The sequence below is a fragment of the Melanostigma gelatinosum genome, assembly GCF_949748355.1.
Source record: "Melanostigma gelatinosum genome assembly, chromosome: 22".
Lineage (NCBI taxonomy): Eukaryota > Metazoa > Chordata > Actinopteri > Perciformes > Zoarcidae > Melanostigma > Melanostigma gelatinosum.
Genome location: NC_136655.1, coordinates 9377597 through 9395331, shown reverse-complemented (window position 1 = coordinate 9395331; position 17735 = coordinate 9377597). Strand labels below are relative to the sequence as shown.

Here is a 17735-nt window from a genome sequence, read left to right as displayed (position 1 = left end):
TTTACTGGTGGAGTGTCTACTCTGATGAGGAGCCTATGAAGGAATGGACACCTGCAGCTGCACCGAGCATTCACTATGGCCGCACAAAATGGAAAAGCAGACAGCTGCTCATTGTGATCTGTATATTTACTTATCCCGCCACCGTTCTCTCTTCCCCCTCTTTTCTCTTCAAATTCTTTGAGCAACACACTCTGAAAACCTCACCTAAGTCGACACTCTTTGTCCAAAAGTTTCCTTGAGAGGCACTTGGTTTTACTCCGGGCCTCTGTTGTATCTTCAAATGCCTGTTTTCCTTTATTCTAATCGATGCACTCAGTGCAGTGGACGGGTATCCGCCTGCAGACGCAAAATAAGAGCCTCTGAAATGAAAACTTTCCCCCCTCTCTTTCAGATGTCAATTGTATGTGGCTGTGTCTTAGTCTGGTTTACCTGTGGTTCTTTGATCATGACAGCATGCGACGGTGTTTGATTCCTGGGGTACTTTGACAGTTTGCAGGCTGGCAAAAGGCCCTCCAGTGTCTGAAGTTAGATCAGAGGAGACCGGGCCCTGAAAAGCAGGCGTCCAGCTGGGAGAAGATCAGAAGAGACACAAACTTTAGCGAGAGCCATTGTGAGGTACACAGCGGCTGCTGGCTCCCATAACTTTTTCTTTTGTATGTTTTTTTCATATTGCTCTCTTCTCCCTCTCTTATCTTCTGCTCAGAGTGTTGAATGGCTCAGTTAAAGGTCTGTCAGGTTTTTATCTGATTCTGACAATAAAGACACGCTGTATTTGTTCCCTTTCTCAGGTGTCTCTTGGGGTTTAAGGCTGGTCTGTCTGTGTGTGTGCGCATTCACAATGGTGCGCCTCTCCTTTACAGAATAATGCCAGGAAGAAGTTTGAGTCAAAAATATTAAAGAGTAATTAAAAATAATATTATCTCCAACATTACATGCAGGCCAATGAACTTACCCAAGGCTTGTTCCAAGAGCATTTTTTCTACGAGTTAAATCAAATATGTGTGGATGAGTTTTTTGAGAGCCTTCAGTGAAATGAACAGTACTGATCATTTATCTTAGCCGCTGTAATTACTGGCCATATTAGCTCATGTATGAAATGATGTGATTATTTTACTAAGGAGCCTCCGTTGTGTACTCTGAGGAGATGCGCTCACGTTTGGTAAGTGTGGCAATGGTGCCCTCTAGTGGCGCAATAACAGAACCATCAAAAACATGCAAAAGGCAGGTGTTATTTATGGATCTCAGGTTCAGTTACCGGTGGACTGGGGACTATGTTGGGTACTTTGAAATCTCAGGGGTCCCCAATAAATGAATGCCACCCTACAGGACGTATAGAAAAGCTCGCACACTGCAGGTATGAAATGCATTAAGACATATGGTTATTATTTACTTGTATGTAATGTGTGTGTTGCATTTAATAATTCAAACTAGTTACAGATGAACATACATGTGCAGTTTTGTGTCACACATATATCCTCAAAATGGGCCCATAACTTACCAAATGAGCATCATGCTGTCTGGAAGAAGACATGATTAGCGGTTTTTGGATCATAAACTCATGTTGACAATATTTACTGAGAGGTTTAGGGTCATTTTAAGTTCGTCTTCTATACAATCGAATTTCTTTTAGCGACCACTGGAGTCGCCCCCCTGTCGGTTATTAGAAATAATGCAAGTTCAAGGCACTTCCGCATTAGCTTCGCTGTCTTTCCAGAACCGGAACTTGTCCCCGCAGCATTTGTTCCTTCTCCTCGACTAACGGCGCATCCAGTGTCTGCTCGTCCTCTGGAGAAATGGCTACAACCGTGATACTAAACACCGGTGCACAAATGCCCATCGTGGGACTGGGCACGTGGAAGGTGCGTTGTTGGTTCATATGCAATGTTTTGTTTTCGATCGTTGGTTAAAAATGAACTCGTTACTACGCAAGACAGCTGCACGTGCCAACAGGAAGCAACGAGTCGCCAAAACTACCGCTGGCTTTCCTCAAAACAACAGCTAGATGTAGGAATATGAGTTCGGCAGTAACTGCATGCTGTTTTACGAGTAACTGTGGTGGATATTTTAGTTCAGTTTGTAGACCCACGGCTGATAGAGAAACCGTGGCGAATGCATAGCAAGCAGCAGGTTCATGAAAACCCGTCCGTCGAGTGCAAATATCCTGGTTCAAGTTACGCTGCACAGACATGCTCTACTTTTATTCAGTGTGACCCAGATAAGTCACAATTACCTTAATTCAAGTGCTGTTATGGACACCAACAATGCTGTTTCCGGTCTTGCCTTTCTTTTTTTAGAAAGCTTTTTCCAGTCAGGATATAGCCCGATTTTTTGTGTACTTTAATCTCAGCAACATTACTTTCTGTAATTATTTGAGACTACTGCTGTTTCCTGCTTTACATCATCTGTTTTCTTCCATGAAATATCCAATTATAGTTGCAATTAGTATTGCCCAAAAAACAGATGGGGTGTAAATGCCCTTTTTTAATCAAACAGTCCCAATAGCTCAACTGGGGGACACAATCAGGAACTAAATCTCTCTTTTAGCTGAGACAACGGCATTTGCGCGGAATTCTTATTTGAGTTACTCTCAAGCAAAATAATGCAAATCATGAGCTGTTAATATGCTGAATACTGACACCATATTAAAAAAAAAAGTATGTATGTTATTATGTCTGAGCCACAAAAATTAACCATCCCCGTCTTTTCCAGTCTCCCCCTGGCAAAGTCACCGAGGCGGTGAAAGCAGCCATCTCAGCGGGTTACCGGCTCATTGACGGCGCGTATGTCTACAAGAACGAGGCGGAGGTGGGAGAGGGTGCCCGGGCCATGATCAAGGACGGCGTGGTCAAGCGAGAGGATCTCTTCATTGTCAGCAAGGTGAGTTGTGGGTTCATAATGTACACATGCTTATTTCTTCCACAAAAAGGCTACGGAACCCATGTTGCCTGTTTATTTAGACATGCACGCTTGCTCGTTGACCTCTCAGTCCTTTTCATTGTTCTAGCTGTGGTGCACTTTTCATGAGAAGTCTATGGTGAGGCAAGGCTGCGAGAAGACCCTCAGTGACCTTAAACTGGACTACCTCGACCTCTTTCTCGTGCATTGGCCCATGGGTTTCAAGGTAGGCACAGTCTCGTGAGCATTGTGTGCATATATGAATCGGCAGGAATGTGCAGCCTCCACATTGTCAGTGTCGTAGTAATGTGGTGTAGACCTCGGGGGGGCTCTTGATGCTTTTGTCACGTTACAGGCTGGCAGTGAGCTTATACCTTTGGACAGCGCAGGAGAGACGATCAATGACGATACTTACTTCCTGGATACATGGGAGGTGAGTTAAGCAGACAAACCTGTCACAACCTGTCAAAACCTGTAAAAAGCTGTATGTGGTTCATGTTAGGATTGAAGAGCAGAATCATTGAATTGAAAGCTCATATGTCTCCATGTCATGTGACAAATGAGAGATTTTTTTAAGAGCATAAATAGGATTTATTATGAGCTACAGTTTCTAAACCAAAGCTCAGCCATGAGATGTTTTGTTTTTTTTTCTTGTTTTTTTTAATGGTCAATTTTTCAGGGAATGGAAGAGCTGGTGGACGCCGGCTTGGTCAAAGCTATCGGTGTCTCCAACTTCAACAAGGACCAGATTGAAGCCATTCTCAACAAGCCAGGCCTCAAATACAAGCCTGCCGTTAACCAGGTACTCCCAAGACATTTGTATCACACGTAGTGATTATTAAAAAAAAAAAAAAGGACAAATTTGGTTTTCAATTAGTTTAATCTGTTGGGATGCCAGACACACACTATGGCAATGTCTCCATGGGGCAGTAAGCCAGTCAGCTGTTTTTGAAGCTATATATAAACTACATGTGTGTGTGTGACACATTTCACTTTTATTCTCAGTGCAGGGCTTCGTCCCCAAATGTAGTAAAGTTGATTTTCTTTTGGAACAAAATGCAAAAAACAAACACTTTTTAGATTACTTAATTGACAGATTAATGTACCGGTAGTATCAAAATCGTTATCAGTTTGCAGCCCCTCTGAGCCACAAGAAAACAGATGCACGTCAAGATTGCTGTTCTTAAAGAGCAAAGGGGCCATAATAGCATCATCCGTGTCCTCGTATCAGGTCTGAGAAATAAATGTCCTGTAAATTCATAATGGGCCGCAGCAGTTTCCCCTCAGGCTGCACCACTTAGCTGAGGTGACCTTATATTCCTGCTGGTTTTCAGAACCATCCTTCACCAACAATGTCTTGCTTTGTTTCGCTGTTTATCCGATTAAAGCGCAGAACAAAGGACTCTCTTATGTCGAATAGGAGCCAATTTAACCCTGAAGACAACCATCAAATAACAGTACAGTCGGCAGTTTGAAGCCGACCATATACACTCCCCTTTTGCTTTTGAAATGCATCCTAAGAGTGGCGCGTTTGTCCCGCTAGGTGGAGTGCCACCCGTACCTGACCCAGGAGAAGCTGATCAACTACTGCCACTCTCAGGGCATCGCCGTGACGGCCTACAGCCCGCTGGGCTCCCCTGACAGACCCTGGTCAGTTGTGTCAAAATAACTCGAGACAGGACTTGTAACCGCACTGCTACATCACGACCAACCATTTTGTTTTTTGGAAATGCTGATTCAGTATTATGTCTTTGGTTGGTTTCAACTTGTGACTGTTGTTCCTCTTTGTGAATGTAGTTTGTATGTGACATATTCTGTCCTGATTTACACATTATTTAATGACCTCTTGTTTTTATGGGGGTTTTTTGTGTCTTTTTTCACATCTGCCCACCTCTGTCGCAGTGTTTGATTCGAGTTAAGTGCATCCAGAGTTTAGCCCTTTTCTGAGGTATCTCCATTATTTTGTCCACCTTTTGACTGTCGGCAAAGTAGTGCAATGTGTGCAGGTCCTCCATATAGTACAGGATGATGCATTTTGTTATATTACAGGGCTAAACCTGAAGACGCCTCACTGCTGGAAGAGCCGAACATTAAAGCCATAGCTGAGAAGCACAAGAAGACACCCGCTCAGGTACCACACTGAACTAAACACACTTTATATGGTGTTTGTGCTCACACAAGAAAAATAATGCTTGTTTCTCTTGAAGAAGAATGTGCAAATACCATGCACGTGGCCCTCAACTTGTAGTTCTGACCTTTTGATCACGTTCACATACCCGTTCTCCTTCACTGCCAGGTCCTGATCCGCTTCCACATCCAGAGGAAAGTGATCGTGATCCCCAAGTCCATCACACCTCATCGCATTCAGGAGAATTTCCAGGTAATTTAGCTGTGGGACTTTTTCAGATGTTTTCCAGGATTAGCCCTCCAATGTGTCTCACTTAACTTGGCTCCTGCATGAAGACTTGTTTAAATCTCTGCAGGTGTTTGACTTTGAACTAACTGAGGAGGAAATCAAGACCATCGTAGGATTCGACAGGAACTGGAGAGCCTGTCCCATGGAATGGTGAGATCATATGTCCTTGTTTTCGTTTGTGATATTGTTAAGATGTCACGAGTCAAGCAATGTTTGTTTTCTGTTTTTCTGTTTTTCCATAGGAGCTTGAAGCACAAGGACTATCCATTCAGCACTGAGTTCTGAAATGGAAAAAAATACAGATGTTTACATTGGGGCACTGGAGTTTGCATCTCTTAGCTGCTCGCTTCACTATTTCTTAAGTGCAGTTTGCAAAATATGTGTGGCCTTGATCCAGAGTTTAATGTTACGTTTCTCAGGAGAAATATTGACTTCTTCAGGAATCAATTTTGTCTCCACGAAAATCAGTTTTTCCTTTTTATTAAATCCCAATTTGAGCCGCTCATTTGACACAGATCATGACCATTGGGTATGAGTTTAGCACTCGTATATTTGAGTGTCAGCCAGCAGACAAGTGTCTTAGCTGATTTTTTTTATTTTTTTTGCTGTCTTGGTGTCGAGTAAATTCTAGGGTATTACTTTGCCGTCACTGACATTTCAAGTAACTGAAGAAGCTCAATGTGTGTCGCGCTCAGTCCAGATTCACTCATTTTAAAGTGTAACAGCTCCGAGAACAGAATTAGCATGGACCTCAGTCATTGTATTATTTGTCGTTTTACAATTGGCACGTTTGAGGAAAAAAAAAAGTTTATTCTCATAAAAAAATCAAATCTGAATTGAAGATGACACATTTTTCACAGCACAGATCTTTAAAGCACTCCTCATTTGACTGAACTTGTTTTTCCTTTATGTCAGCACTTGTGAATGCAAATTAAAAACACTATTTACTCTGTCATCCCGAGGACAAGTCGAAGGTATGTTCTGCTTTTTACAGAGTATTTCCCATATTTACTTGTGAGTCATAGATGGCACTTTAACATCACGTGTATTAAACCCTGTTGTGGAATTGTCACTTCCACTTCTCGTGGGAGCTGCTTTTTTGTTAAGCATCAAAATAAAGTCCTGTGGGAGAAAATATGTGTGTGTGTGTGTGTGTGTGTGTGTGTGTGTGTGTGTGTGTGTGTGTGTGTGTGTGTGTGTGTGTGTGTGTGTGTGTGTGTGTGTGTGTGTGTGTGTGTGTGTGTGTGTGTGTGTGTGTGTGTGTGTGTGTGTGTGTGTGTCACTAAGGCGTGCGCGCGCGTGCTGTCACTAAGGCGTGCGCGCGCGTGCTGTCACTAAGGCGTGCGCGCGCGTGCTGTCACTAAGGCGTGCGCGCGCGTGCTGTCACTAAGGCGTGCGCGCGCGTGCTGTCACTAAGGCGTGCGCGCGCGTGCTGTCACTAAGGCGTGCGTGCGTGCGCGTGCGCGCGCGCGGTCACTAAGGCGTGCGCGCGCGCGCGGTCACTAAGGCGTGCGCGCGCGCGCGTGCGGTCACTAAGGCGTGCGCGCGCGCGCGTGCGGTCACTAAGGCGTGCGTGCGCGCGCAGTCACTAAGGCGTGCGTGCGCGCGCAGTCACTAAGGCGTGCGTGCGCAGTCACTAAGGCGTGCGTGCGCGCGCAGTCACTAAGGCGTGCGTGCGCGCGCAGTCACTAAGGCGTGCGTGCGTGCGCGCGCGTGCGCGTGCAGTCACTAAGGCGTGCGTGCGCGTGCGCGTGCAGTCACTAAGGCGTGCGTGCGCGTGCGCGTGCAGTCACTAAGGCGTGCGCGCGCGCGTGCGCGTGCAGTCACTAAGGCGTGCGCGCGCGCGTGCGCGTGCAGTCACTAAGGCGTGCGTGCGCGTGCAGTCACTAAGGCGTGCGTGCGTGCGCGCGCGCACGCCTTAGTGACTGCGCCGAAGGTGTCCTCAACTAAATCAGTGTTACGAGCACTGCGTTAATACTGGATTTTGAGTTTGCTAACCTCACCGACCCCAAACCTTTCCGGTTTCTAATTTATTGTCTGGCGCAATGTGCATCATGTTGGGCTATGTTCCCAAACATTTCTATAATGCCCGTTTAGTTTTTACCACAGTGGAAAAGCATTAAATTGTTCCTTGCATAATTACATTCTTCATAGCAGGTAGATTGCGTTCTGTGCTGGACCTCGAACCCTTTTTATTCTTACTTTGTTACAACGAGCAGCTTGCTTCAGTAACTACATTTATAGTGATCTCGCTCAACGTCTGTGCACCTAAACATTGTGCACAAAAGATCATTTTATTCCACAATCTACTTTATTTAAAGACATTTCATTGAATTATTTATTTCAACAGTGAGCGTTGCACAAAAATGACTCTGTAGAAACGTATTAAGATAATAATTCAGGCTCTGTCACATTAGTTGGGTCGTAGTTTAATTAGTATTGTAGATTTTGCATAAAAAAAGCTCGGTAGTTGATAGTTGTAGAAACGGTGCAGCACGTTGTCTGATGAGCTAATATTCTGCGTTCAGAGGGAAGTCTTTGTGTGTTGAGGCCCTGCACAGAAAATAAGAGGAGCATGCTTTACTTAATAATGGTAATAGGTCCAGTAACCTGGTCCATAGCCTAAACTAATTCTGTGAAAGAGATAAAGAGATATCGGGCATAATCTGATCTGCCAAAACTCACCAATCTAGTGAGAATGCTCTCTTCACTTCACTGGTGAAGCTCATCAGGGTCTTCATGTCGTTTTCACTCAACTCGAAGTCAAACAACTAAAAGAGACTCACCAAAATAGATGTAAGCCTACGCGTGATACGCCTCTTGAAAGTGTGTCGTCAGCTGTTGAACTTATTAAGATGAGCAAACCTGAAAATGTTCCTTGATGCGATGGGGGGGGGGGTCGCTGACTTGGCTACGACAATCACGTTCCTCTGGATGTGGAACCGGAGGAGAACCTGGTGGGTAGTCGGCATTGTAAGCATTATTCAGGCATCTCACCGAACATCTTTGCACAACACTCTGCTGTTTAATTACCTGTGCTGGAGTCTTGTTGTACTTGTCGGCTATGGCCTTGATCCTCGGTTCCTCCAGCAGAGAGGGATCATCAGAAGAAGCCCTTTTGTAAATCCCAACAGAATAAGTGACGTCTTGACACTTTTCCTGTGAGCGCTGTTTTTGATAGGTGGTGCACTGCCTCTCACCAGGGTCTGTCGGGGGAGCCCAGGGGGCTGTAAGCGGTCACTGAGATGCCCTTTGAGTGGCAGTAGTTGATCAGCTTCTCCTGGGTCACGAATGGGTGGCACTCGATCTGGAGGAACACTCGAAGGCCTTAGACTTAATTATCTTCCTTCTGGAGCAGAGACAAGGACAATTGCAGATAAGCGTCAATATATTCAGTAAAAATGTGTTTGGCTTTATTGACAAGAAAATAATGTGAAGAGCAGGTTATCGTTGCTGGTACTACCAAATGTAATCGGGCAGAGGTTTGTGCAGTACAATGCTAATATGTACGCTGTGACAAACCCTCTGCAAACAGTTTCGCTGCCTGGGGCTTATCGGTTTATGCTGCATTTGCACTGCTTATCTCATGCCCCGTCCTCCCGGTTGTTTTTAACCTAGTTTGCAGTCGATCCAAGAAGATGGAGAATTCGTAACATGAAAACGAGAGACAATCTGAATCCCTGAGAGGTAGTCGGGCACTGAGAGGATAGAAGGAGTAGAGACAAAGTATCAAGTCCAAACATCCATCTGTCTACACTTTATTTATCGTAACAATAGAATGTTCAGCCTTACCCTCCATGTTCCGATACCCACAATAGGCATCTTGGCTCCATTGTTGAGTGTGACTGAAGATATCATGTTGGATCGTGTGTTGCGGCCTTTCAGTCCACTACACTGCACCGAGAGAAGTGACAGCCTCTTGGTGTAGAAGTCAGTGAGAGAGAGAGAGTGGGAGGGAGGGAGGGGTAAAAGTGCATCTGGGTTTCATTCGTCTCGTCATGGATCCAGTCTATGGAATCATGCCATTGGCAGACATAGAGGCAACAGAGGGGAGACTGATAGTTCTTCCAATACAATAGCATGATTCAAATGTTTTAAACAGGTCGATGAACTCTGTTGATTGTTCAAGGCTTCGATAACATTAAATACAAATAATGGCGCTATTGTTGTTTATGACTGCTCTGGCTGTAATGTTTTCTCTTGACGCTAGAAATGGTCTCAGTTAAGAAATGATTAAGCACTCCAGTCTTTTTTTTTTCAATTTTGACAACGGTCGGTAGTTATTTAAGTCACTGGCATCACCGCCTTTAAGTCCTGGGATAACCTGTGCGGACTTCCATGTATTCCATATCAGCATTTTATCTGATGCAAATGATAAGTTAAACATGTGACCTGGAGGTGCTGCAACTTAAACAGCACTGGGGCGAAGCAGGGAGGGATCTAAAGGATCTGAGATGTGTTCGGGTTGAAACTGACTCGTTTTCTGTCTCACTTTGGCTTCATGACCTAAACCTAAACTTAGTGCCAGAATCCGCAGATTGGAGAGCGAGCACTGACATACAGTGGTATGTCTGTTGTAGTGAACTGGAAGAAATGACTTAACGATTAAACGCTTCATACATATTGGATATGGTTGTTGTGATTTGATTTCATAAAGAGATTTTAGGGGGAGGCGGGGGAGTTTCGGGGGACTTGATGATTGTCCAACACTGATGCATTGCCCAGGGGTGTTTGCAAGTGAGGACAAGTAGAAGTTAGATATGGCTTTTCTATTAAATCTGAGACAGTTATTCCGTTGATGGCTGAAATTATGTGGTCAGATGGTTGGTTTTGCCTTCCAAGCTGCATTCGTGACTATAAAGAGCTTTGGAAATGTTTGTGGAGCATATTTATGATTAAAAGCGAAGCCAGAGTTGGAAATGTTTTCAAGATAGAAATCATTTTTTGAACATTTGCTCAATAAAACGTTTTAAATGATTGGTGCTTTTTATTGTTGATTGTTGTGAGTATAAGATTCATTATGGTTGATTTAAAGCGCTTGGATTTGTTTGATCGTGTAGGACTAGAAATCAACTGATGTAAATGAAGCACTCGGCACAGTTCTTGTTGTCTGGCGGTTTTTTGAGAGCCAATCTAAATTCAAATTACCCCAAAATAACTGGCTCAGAAGTAACATGGGGTAATATTATTTTGGATATTTCTTCCAGGGCCTTGCGATTTGCGGATGTGAGACCACATTTTAAGGTACCGGCCAACTTTTTAACATGTTTATGTAAATCACAAAAAAATGACATTGTCATTAAAGCCCCTGATGCCTTGGTTTGCTATACCAACACACTGCACAATGGTGAAGTATGTCAGGTCACTCATTGACTAATCGCGGTTAGTCATTGCATGAATTGGCGGGAAAGTGAAAACCTTCAACACAATTATAGTGAATAATTTTGGCACATTGACCAGGACTCCTTTGTAAAGGATTTGTCTAAATCTCAGTGGTAATTTCCTGTAAAACATAAGTTAATTAATATAATAATAAAAAACAAACTATACATTTTGTTTTATGTGTTTTGGGGTCAGATCTCGTTGACATTCAGCTGATTGCTATAAGGCAAAACTATTCTTCCACAAAAGTTGATTTGTGTGACGGGTGGAACTCAATAGAATTTATGCGAAGCATATTGATAAATTTGCCCTTTGATATTTATATGGGTGGCAAATAAAGAGGCCTTAACTACTACTACGTCGTAGAAATCAAGCAAGCTATTTAACAAATCATTTAAATAAAACTTAATTGTACATGTTCTGCTTAATATACTAGTGTGAAATGTGTAATAATCAGCTCGCATTTATTATTTCTGATCATTTTCAGTTTGAAACATTGAAAGTGGCTTAATATCATCGTTTCTCTTTTCTCGCTGTGGTTCCTACAAGTCTGCTTTCTAAGGCGTGTGCTACAGCAGTACGCTCTCTGCTGGAGAGCAGCTAGAACAACAGGCGGACGTACGATCTGAAAAGAAATGTTGGATTAGTGTTGGGCCCAGAAGAAACTATTTATGTTGATTAACATTAAGTCATATTCATGAGTATGACCGATGACTTACTTCTACACATTTCTCACACTTTGTCCCCTCCAAATACAAAACATTTGCTCTTGAAAGATTTTTTATTCATTCTCCAACCGAACAAATTCAGGTCACTCTCCACACGCACACACAAAGTGCAAACATAAGCCAGTGACATTAACAAAGCACCGTCTATGAAAGATAGGCAACATGAAGAGCAGAAAGTGCTAAATATTGCACATTATGATCAGTTCAGCTTCGCTGGTAGATGAGCCCGAGGCTTTTTGTAACCATCAAAACAACTGGTTACAAAACAGCTGAGCAAGCACACAAACCTAAGTCCCCCAGCAAATGTCATGAGACTGATGTTAACTTCCTACTCTGAGTGAAGGTAGATGAAACGAAAAAAACGAGGTAACAGTTGATGATGGCCGACTCGCACACATCTCAGGATTGGGAAGCTCAATTTTCACACAAATATTTGATGCAAATGCCACAACTTGAAATTTGTCAGACGTAAGTTGTATCGTCTTTGCCGTCCTTAAGATAATCAATGAAACAAAAAAACAAGAGAAGATGAGCCTGGCTTTACATTAGCGAGAGGTTAATGTTAGAGAGAGCACAAGAATAGTATGGCCTTATTAGCTTCTGCGGTGTGTAAAGAAAAAACGATTTAATCAAATCTGTTAACCTGAGTCTATAGATTGTACCATCACAAGTAAACAAAATGAACCTGGAAAGGTAAATAATGGGCTGTGCTGTGAGCGAGTTATTGCTTGGTAGCAGCCCTTTTTATCAGGTCAGCTTGGATATTTGTTTCCGAGGGAAATTACATACAGAAAATTACAAAAGCCACGCGACACCAGTCTCTATTCCACCCGGTGATAAATTAGCATTCAATTCCCCTCAACAAAAAAAAAAGCGCAGCTTAAAAAAAACAACCCAGCAGTGTCCCGAGTGGCCGCGCTCTGTGTAGAGCACCGGGGTTTTTTTGTTTGTTGTCTGCCCGCCTCAGGAGCAGTCGGTGAAGGTGGTCACCATGTTGCCCCGACGCTGGGTCACCGTCCTGCAGTGCTGCTTCCCCGAGCCCTGGAACCGGCCGCCGGTCCTGGAGCCTTGCGCGTTGAAGGAGAACATCTTCTCCAAGTCCTCGAACATGTCATCAAAGACTCCCCCGCCGAAGCCCCCCTGCTGAAACTGTCTCTTCTGTCGGTCCACGGCCTCTCGGTGGGCCTGGAAGTGGCTGTCGAAGTGCCTCTTTTGGTGGGCTTGATTTTGGGAGTGAAAGTGGTGTCGCTGCTGTTGACTGAAAGTGTCAGAGTCTTTAAAAATGTCATCGAAGTTGAAGGACTGGTAGTGTTGGTTGAAGTTGTAGTCGCCGCCTCCTCTACGGCCCTCGTCGGGCAACGGGCCGTGGCCCAACTGGTCGTACTCTCGCCTCCTCTTATCGTCCGATAGCGTCTCGTACGCTGGTAGAAACACATTACATCACACATTTTAAAAGTTCAATCTCGAGTAATGTAGTTATGTTCATCATCCATCTATTGTACAACAAGAGAGAATGTCTTATTGGAGATTATATGACCGTAATAACGCTAGTTAGGCACCTGTCGACAATACATTGAATGGTTGCCATTTTCAGGGAATCGATCAAAGCAATTCCTTTTGAAGATTCACTGCATCAGGCCCCATTTTTGCCCCATTGCCCTGGAATGGTGACTCGCTTACCCTCTGCTATCTCCCTGAACTTCGCCTCTGCGTCGGGGCCCTTGTTGCGGTCAGGATGGTACTTCAGGGCCAGCTTGTGGAAAGCCTTTTTGATCAGGCGCTCGGTGGCATCTTTGGGCACCCCCAGTATGTCGTAGTAGTCCCTCTTGGCCAGGATGAACTCGGAGATCAGCAAAATGTGCACAGCTAGCAGCAACGCCGCCTGTGCTGTGGCCATACTGTTGGGTTGGCGCACCTTTGCGGGCTGTAAAGAGAGCAGTTGGACACATCGGTCAACGACGTTTCACAGCCAGGTGGACTTTAAAAACGGGTTAAAACTTTAAGATAAACGAACTATCCCAAAAATCGCCAGCACAGGTTACTACTGACGTTACTTTGCTAGTTTCAACAGAGAGGCGTTGGGCTCAAGGAACTCACGGGTTTTTGTGGAAGGCAGAAACTTCAATAAGCTTGTTAATGATAATCGCTTGTTTGTCCTCAGTCGTAAAAAAAAAAACTTCCCACGACAAATAACGTTAATGCGTATTGAGAAAAGAAGAGGGATTACCTGGAGACGAGGTGACACGCACAGCCTGAGAATACTTATATCAGCCACCGACAGCTCCAGCTGATGGGAAACGATAGCTAGCGATTGTTGACCAGCTGCATTCCTGAGCAACAACACCACGACTCGCAACGCTATTGGTCCATTTCTTTACACAATGACTCACATAGCTGTGATTGGTGAAAATAGGGCGCACGTGAAACGGGGAGTTTCCGCAAAGAATACAGGCGAAGCAAGAGGGTAAACTGCATACACTTCCGCCTTCGCTTTGCTCTATTATTTTGACACTATCGAGTGAGGTGTGAGAGCTAAACTTGATTACAGCCCCGTCATTTATATCATTACATTTATGTTTAATACCTTGTTTTTCTTTTGCATCATTAAATAGGTGATAAACGCTTAAATTAGACGTGTCTGTATTATGAATTCCCCTTTGCAGTTGTCCAACTGTTAACCATTAGATGGTACGTTAACTATCTTGGTAGTGAAACGGTGTAAATGTATTATAATTTAATTTATGTTTGCTCTCTTAATTGTTTCGGCAGAAGATAGGTGATGAACGCTTAAATTAGACATGTACCTAAGTTACTATGATTTATTCTTCGTAGTTGTGCAACCCTTTGTCATTCTATATTGTACGGTATCTTAAGAACTGGAGTAAACGTGATTTCCGCTATGAGGACGGCGACCCGGAAGTGTTGGTTTACGAGCTGGTTCGTTTTTAAAAAACAAAATCAACAAACCTGTCTTTGTAACGCGTGTTCATGTAGTTTCGCTGCAGATATGCCACGGTACTGCGCTGTGAAAGTTTGCAGAAACCGCGCGGGAACTGCAACTAGACAAGACAACAAAAGAATTAGCTTTTACCCGTAAGTTGTCTTATTTCTGTTTTATGTGCTTCCGAGTTACATTTTTTTGGTTTACCTCTTTTCTGTTACCCCTAGAATCTTCAGACAAAGATACTATTCGTTCTAGAGGCAGTGAGAGGTTGACAATAATGTCATGTCATGTATATTAATGTATGGCAGGGTTACCTTCTTGTAATGGTACAAGGGGGGAGACTGAGACTGATAGAGTGAATGTGGAGGAATGACAACGTTAGAGGTAATGCCACAGCCAAGTGGCAACTGATATAGAAAGCCCTTTATTTTAAGTGTCCTTATCCCCCCCCCCCCCAAAGATTTCCATTGCAAGACAAGTCCAGGCTTCAGAGATGGGTGGACAACATGAGGCGGGAGGAGTGGACCCCGAGTCGACATCAGTACCTGTGCAGCGAACATTTTACAGAGGACTGCTTCGATATTCGATGGGGCATCCGCTACCTGAAGAGCACAGCCATCCCGACCATGTTTCCCCCCACCGAGGACGTATGCATTTGTCTCGACACCCGTCACAGTTCATTTATAAAGTCAGGGCTTGCTGCACATCACAAACATAGCTCTGGACCAACCCGCTAGTATATATTTAAACATTTTCTGAAAGTACGAAGAGCGCACTTTCCCTTTCAGGAAATTCCAAGAAGCTTTAGACTCATGGAGAGTTTTTGGTGTGCAACAAGCCTGCACTTCATTTTGTGTTACATTGCAATGCCTGTGATTGACTAGATTCCTTTTTTTTTCATTTCAGGATGGCGAGAAAAAAGTTCCAAGCATTAAAAGAAGCCCCAAGGCCAAACCCATGCCTTGTGACATCGAGCCGGCAGGATTTGACTCTCCTCTCAGCAAGAGGCCGCCCATTTTGAGCAGAACGTGTAAAGAAATCCACAGCGTCGTTGCCAAACACACGGAGAGGATATTTGAGCTACCTTTGGTGTCGGACACTGGGATCTCCCGTCATTCAGCTCTCTCAGAGATGCGGACTGCTCCTTGTGAGTTTCCAGGTGATGGTGGAGTGGTGTCCCGCCTCGCACTGTCCCCACGCAGTGAGCCCCCTCCTCAAGAGCGGGCGGACTCGTTTGTGACCGTATTGTGCTGCGAGTCGCTGGGCCTTTTCTCGGACGGAGAGCAAGGTGTGGACGCAGCGGCCCTCCAAGCGGCGCTGGGCCAGACGTATAGCTTTGTCCCCGTGGAGATGGTCAAGGACGAACCCGCGGCCTGCTTCTTGGAGGAAAGGGGACACGTTTACGAGCACTCGTACTGCAGATCGGACACGGACAGAGATCAGTTTTGGCGTAAGATCTTGAGCTTGCACGCAAAGATCTTGGAACTAGATCGCAGAGAGGAGAGCACCTTGTCCAAAATCCGCGCTCTGGAGACCGAGGTAGCCCTCCTGAAGAGAGATGGCGCCGTGTTCAAAGAGAAGCAGAACATTTTGGAAGATTATATGTCATCCATGTTGCTCTGATTGTTACCATTAAATCACTTGCTGCAATGTTGCACATGCTCCCATACATAGATCCTGGCTTATTGAGGCACTTAGTCGCCCCTGTGCTTTTCTTACGATGTCAAGTCAACATGTTTGCTGTGACAAAATTAAGTTATCTGTTTGTCCACATGGTGGCACTGTAGGACCATTGTCACAGGAAGCGTTTCAAATCTTCATTGAAGCATTGATTCGTGGCGGCTTGTTGCTATGCACCCTTGATACATATTTACATGTTTTCATGATTGGATCTCAGTTATACCTCATAACTTCTTAATGACTCACCATGAATTATGCTCGAAACCGTTTTAAATGTCACGCCCTTTATAAAAAAGGTCAGAGCAGACTCTTTCTGCTGAGGAGACTGAGGTCTTTTGGGGTGCAGGGAGCACTCCTGAAGACCTTCTTCGACTCCGTGGTGGCATCAGCCATCTTCTATGGAGTGGTCTTCTGGAGCAGCAGCATCGCGGCAGCTGACAGGAGGAGACTGGACAAACTGGTGAGGAAGGCCAGCAGCGTGCTGGGGTGTCCACTGGATACTGTGGAGGTGGTGGGAGACAGGAGGATGATGGCGAAGCTCTCATCCCTGATGAGCCACGCCTCCCACCCCATGCAGGACACTCTGACAGCTCTGCACAGCTCCTTCAGTCACCGGCTGATTCACCCCCGGTGTCTGAGGGAGAGGTACCGCAAGTCCTTTCTCCCCGCTGCTGTCAGGCTGCACAACAAACTGCTCTCGTTAGACCACTAACACTTGAACACTCTGAACACTTTAACTTTAATTTATTCACCTGGTGCAATATCCAATACGTTTAAGTATTTATCTGATCCGTTTGTATATTCTGTATATACTGGATATTTATTTAATATTCTTCTTACTGTCTTATTTTATTACTGTTTAGTTTATTATATTACTTGATTTTTATCTTTTATTTTATTTACTTGTGAGCAACGCTGCTGTAATCCTGTAATTTCCCCACTGAGGGACAAATGAAGGATTATCTCTTATCTTATATCCCTGATGATTGTTTTAAACCCCCACAATGATGTGAACATGAACCAGCTGCCGGATTTATCTTCCACTTTTCCCCCCTTGGGCTCCGAATTAGTCAACATAGTATTTTGGCCAAGTGAGGTGCCTAATCCTATTTGAAGCAGCTTTCCAGGATGAGCCATCGGCGGTCTCTGCACTGTTGCAGGGCCTGGTCACAGAATCTGTGGAACAGATCCGAATCGTGTGAGGGGCAAATGCAGAGATCTTAAATGGGATTAGGAGACGGTGAAATGGTTACAAATCAATTCCGATGTCGTTGATTGCACGTGTGAAAGGATTTGTGAAGTGCAATTTCAAATGGCTCCAGGGTCTTTGCATCACGTGAACAGCCAAGGTGACATTTCCCTGGCGAAGAATGACTGGGCTATAGCAAAGATAATGTAAAAGATAATGTAAGATAAAGTAAAAGGCCTTCTGGCAATATAACAGCCTAAAAGCAATAAAAAAAATTGAAAAAAAACAAGCCGTTCCTCCCTTTTTTCATTTGGAAGGGAAATAATGAATTCCAACAGGTGTTTTCACATCTATGGTACAGAACAAATAACATCCCCCTGTCTATTGTAGGGGACCAATGCTGTTGATGGTAAATTATCATTTATTTATTACACAATATATTTGGAACAGTGTTCAAAGTGTACTTGTGATCAGACACAGAAAGGCAGGTTAGTACAAGCA

General features: G+C 44.3%; 3 protein-coding genes and 1 pseudogene across 4 annotated transcripts; 2 read left to right on the top strand and 2 right to left on the bottom strand.

The window, feature by feature from the left end:
• The first annotated feature begins 1714 nt into the window (after positions 1-1714).
• Positions 1715-6438, top strand: LOC306795554 (aldo-keto reductase family 1 member B1-like). The gene is made up of 10 exons (XM_079294098.1): positions 1715-1859; positions 2710-2877; positions 3005-3121; positions 3251-3328; positions 3575-3697; positions 4439-4545; positions 4945-5026; positions 5192-5275; positions 5379-5461; positions 5554-6438. The coding sequence occupies exons 1-10, from the start codon at positions 1794-1796 to the stop codon at positions 5594-5596; spliced, it is 951 nt and encodes a 316-aa protein (XP_079150224.1). The 5' UTR covers positions 1715-1793; the 3' UTR covers positions 5597-6438.
• A 1383-nt stretch (positions 6439-7821) lies between these two features.
• LOC306796100 (aldo-keto reductase family 1 member B1-like) lies at positions 7822-9169 on the bottom strand (annotated as a pseudogene). The gene is made up of 6 exons: positions 9104-9169; positions 8512-8618; positions 8345-8426; positions 8177-8265; positions 7997-8082; positions 7822-7864 (listed from the first exon to the last, which is right to left on the bottom strand). The product of its transcript is annotated as an aldo-keto reductase family 1 member B1-like (transcript).
• A 2308-nt stretch (positions 9170-11477) lies between these two features.
• LOC306795752 (dnaJ homolog subfamily B member 9-like) lies at positions 11478-13734 on the bottom strand. Its single transcript, XM_079294356.1, has 3 exons — positions 13649-13734; positions 13102-13345; positions 11478-12842 (listed from the first exon to the last, which is right to left on the bottom strand). Exons 2-3 carry the CDS (start codon positions 13316-13318, stop codon positions 12385-12387), a joined length of 675 nt encoding a protein of 224 aa, XP_079150482.1. The 5' UTR covers positions 13319-13345; positions 13649-13734; the 3' UTR covers positions 11478-12384.
• Positions 13735-14300: 566 nt separating this feature from the next.
• On the top strand, positions 14301-16201 carry LOC306795762 (THAP domain-containing protein 5-like). The gene is made up of 3 exons (XM_079294374.1): positions 14301-14514; positions 14826-15012; positions 15272-16201. The coding sequence occupies exons 1-3, from the start codon at positions 14321-14323 to the stop codon at positions 15986-15988; spliced, it is 1098 nt and encodes a 365-aa protein (XP_079150500.1). The 5' UTR covers positions 14301-14320; the 3' UTR covers positions 15989-16201.
• Positions 16202-17735: the final 1534 nt, after the last annotated feature.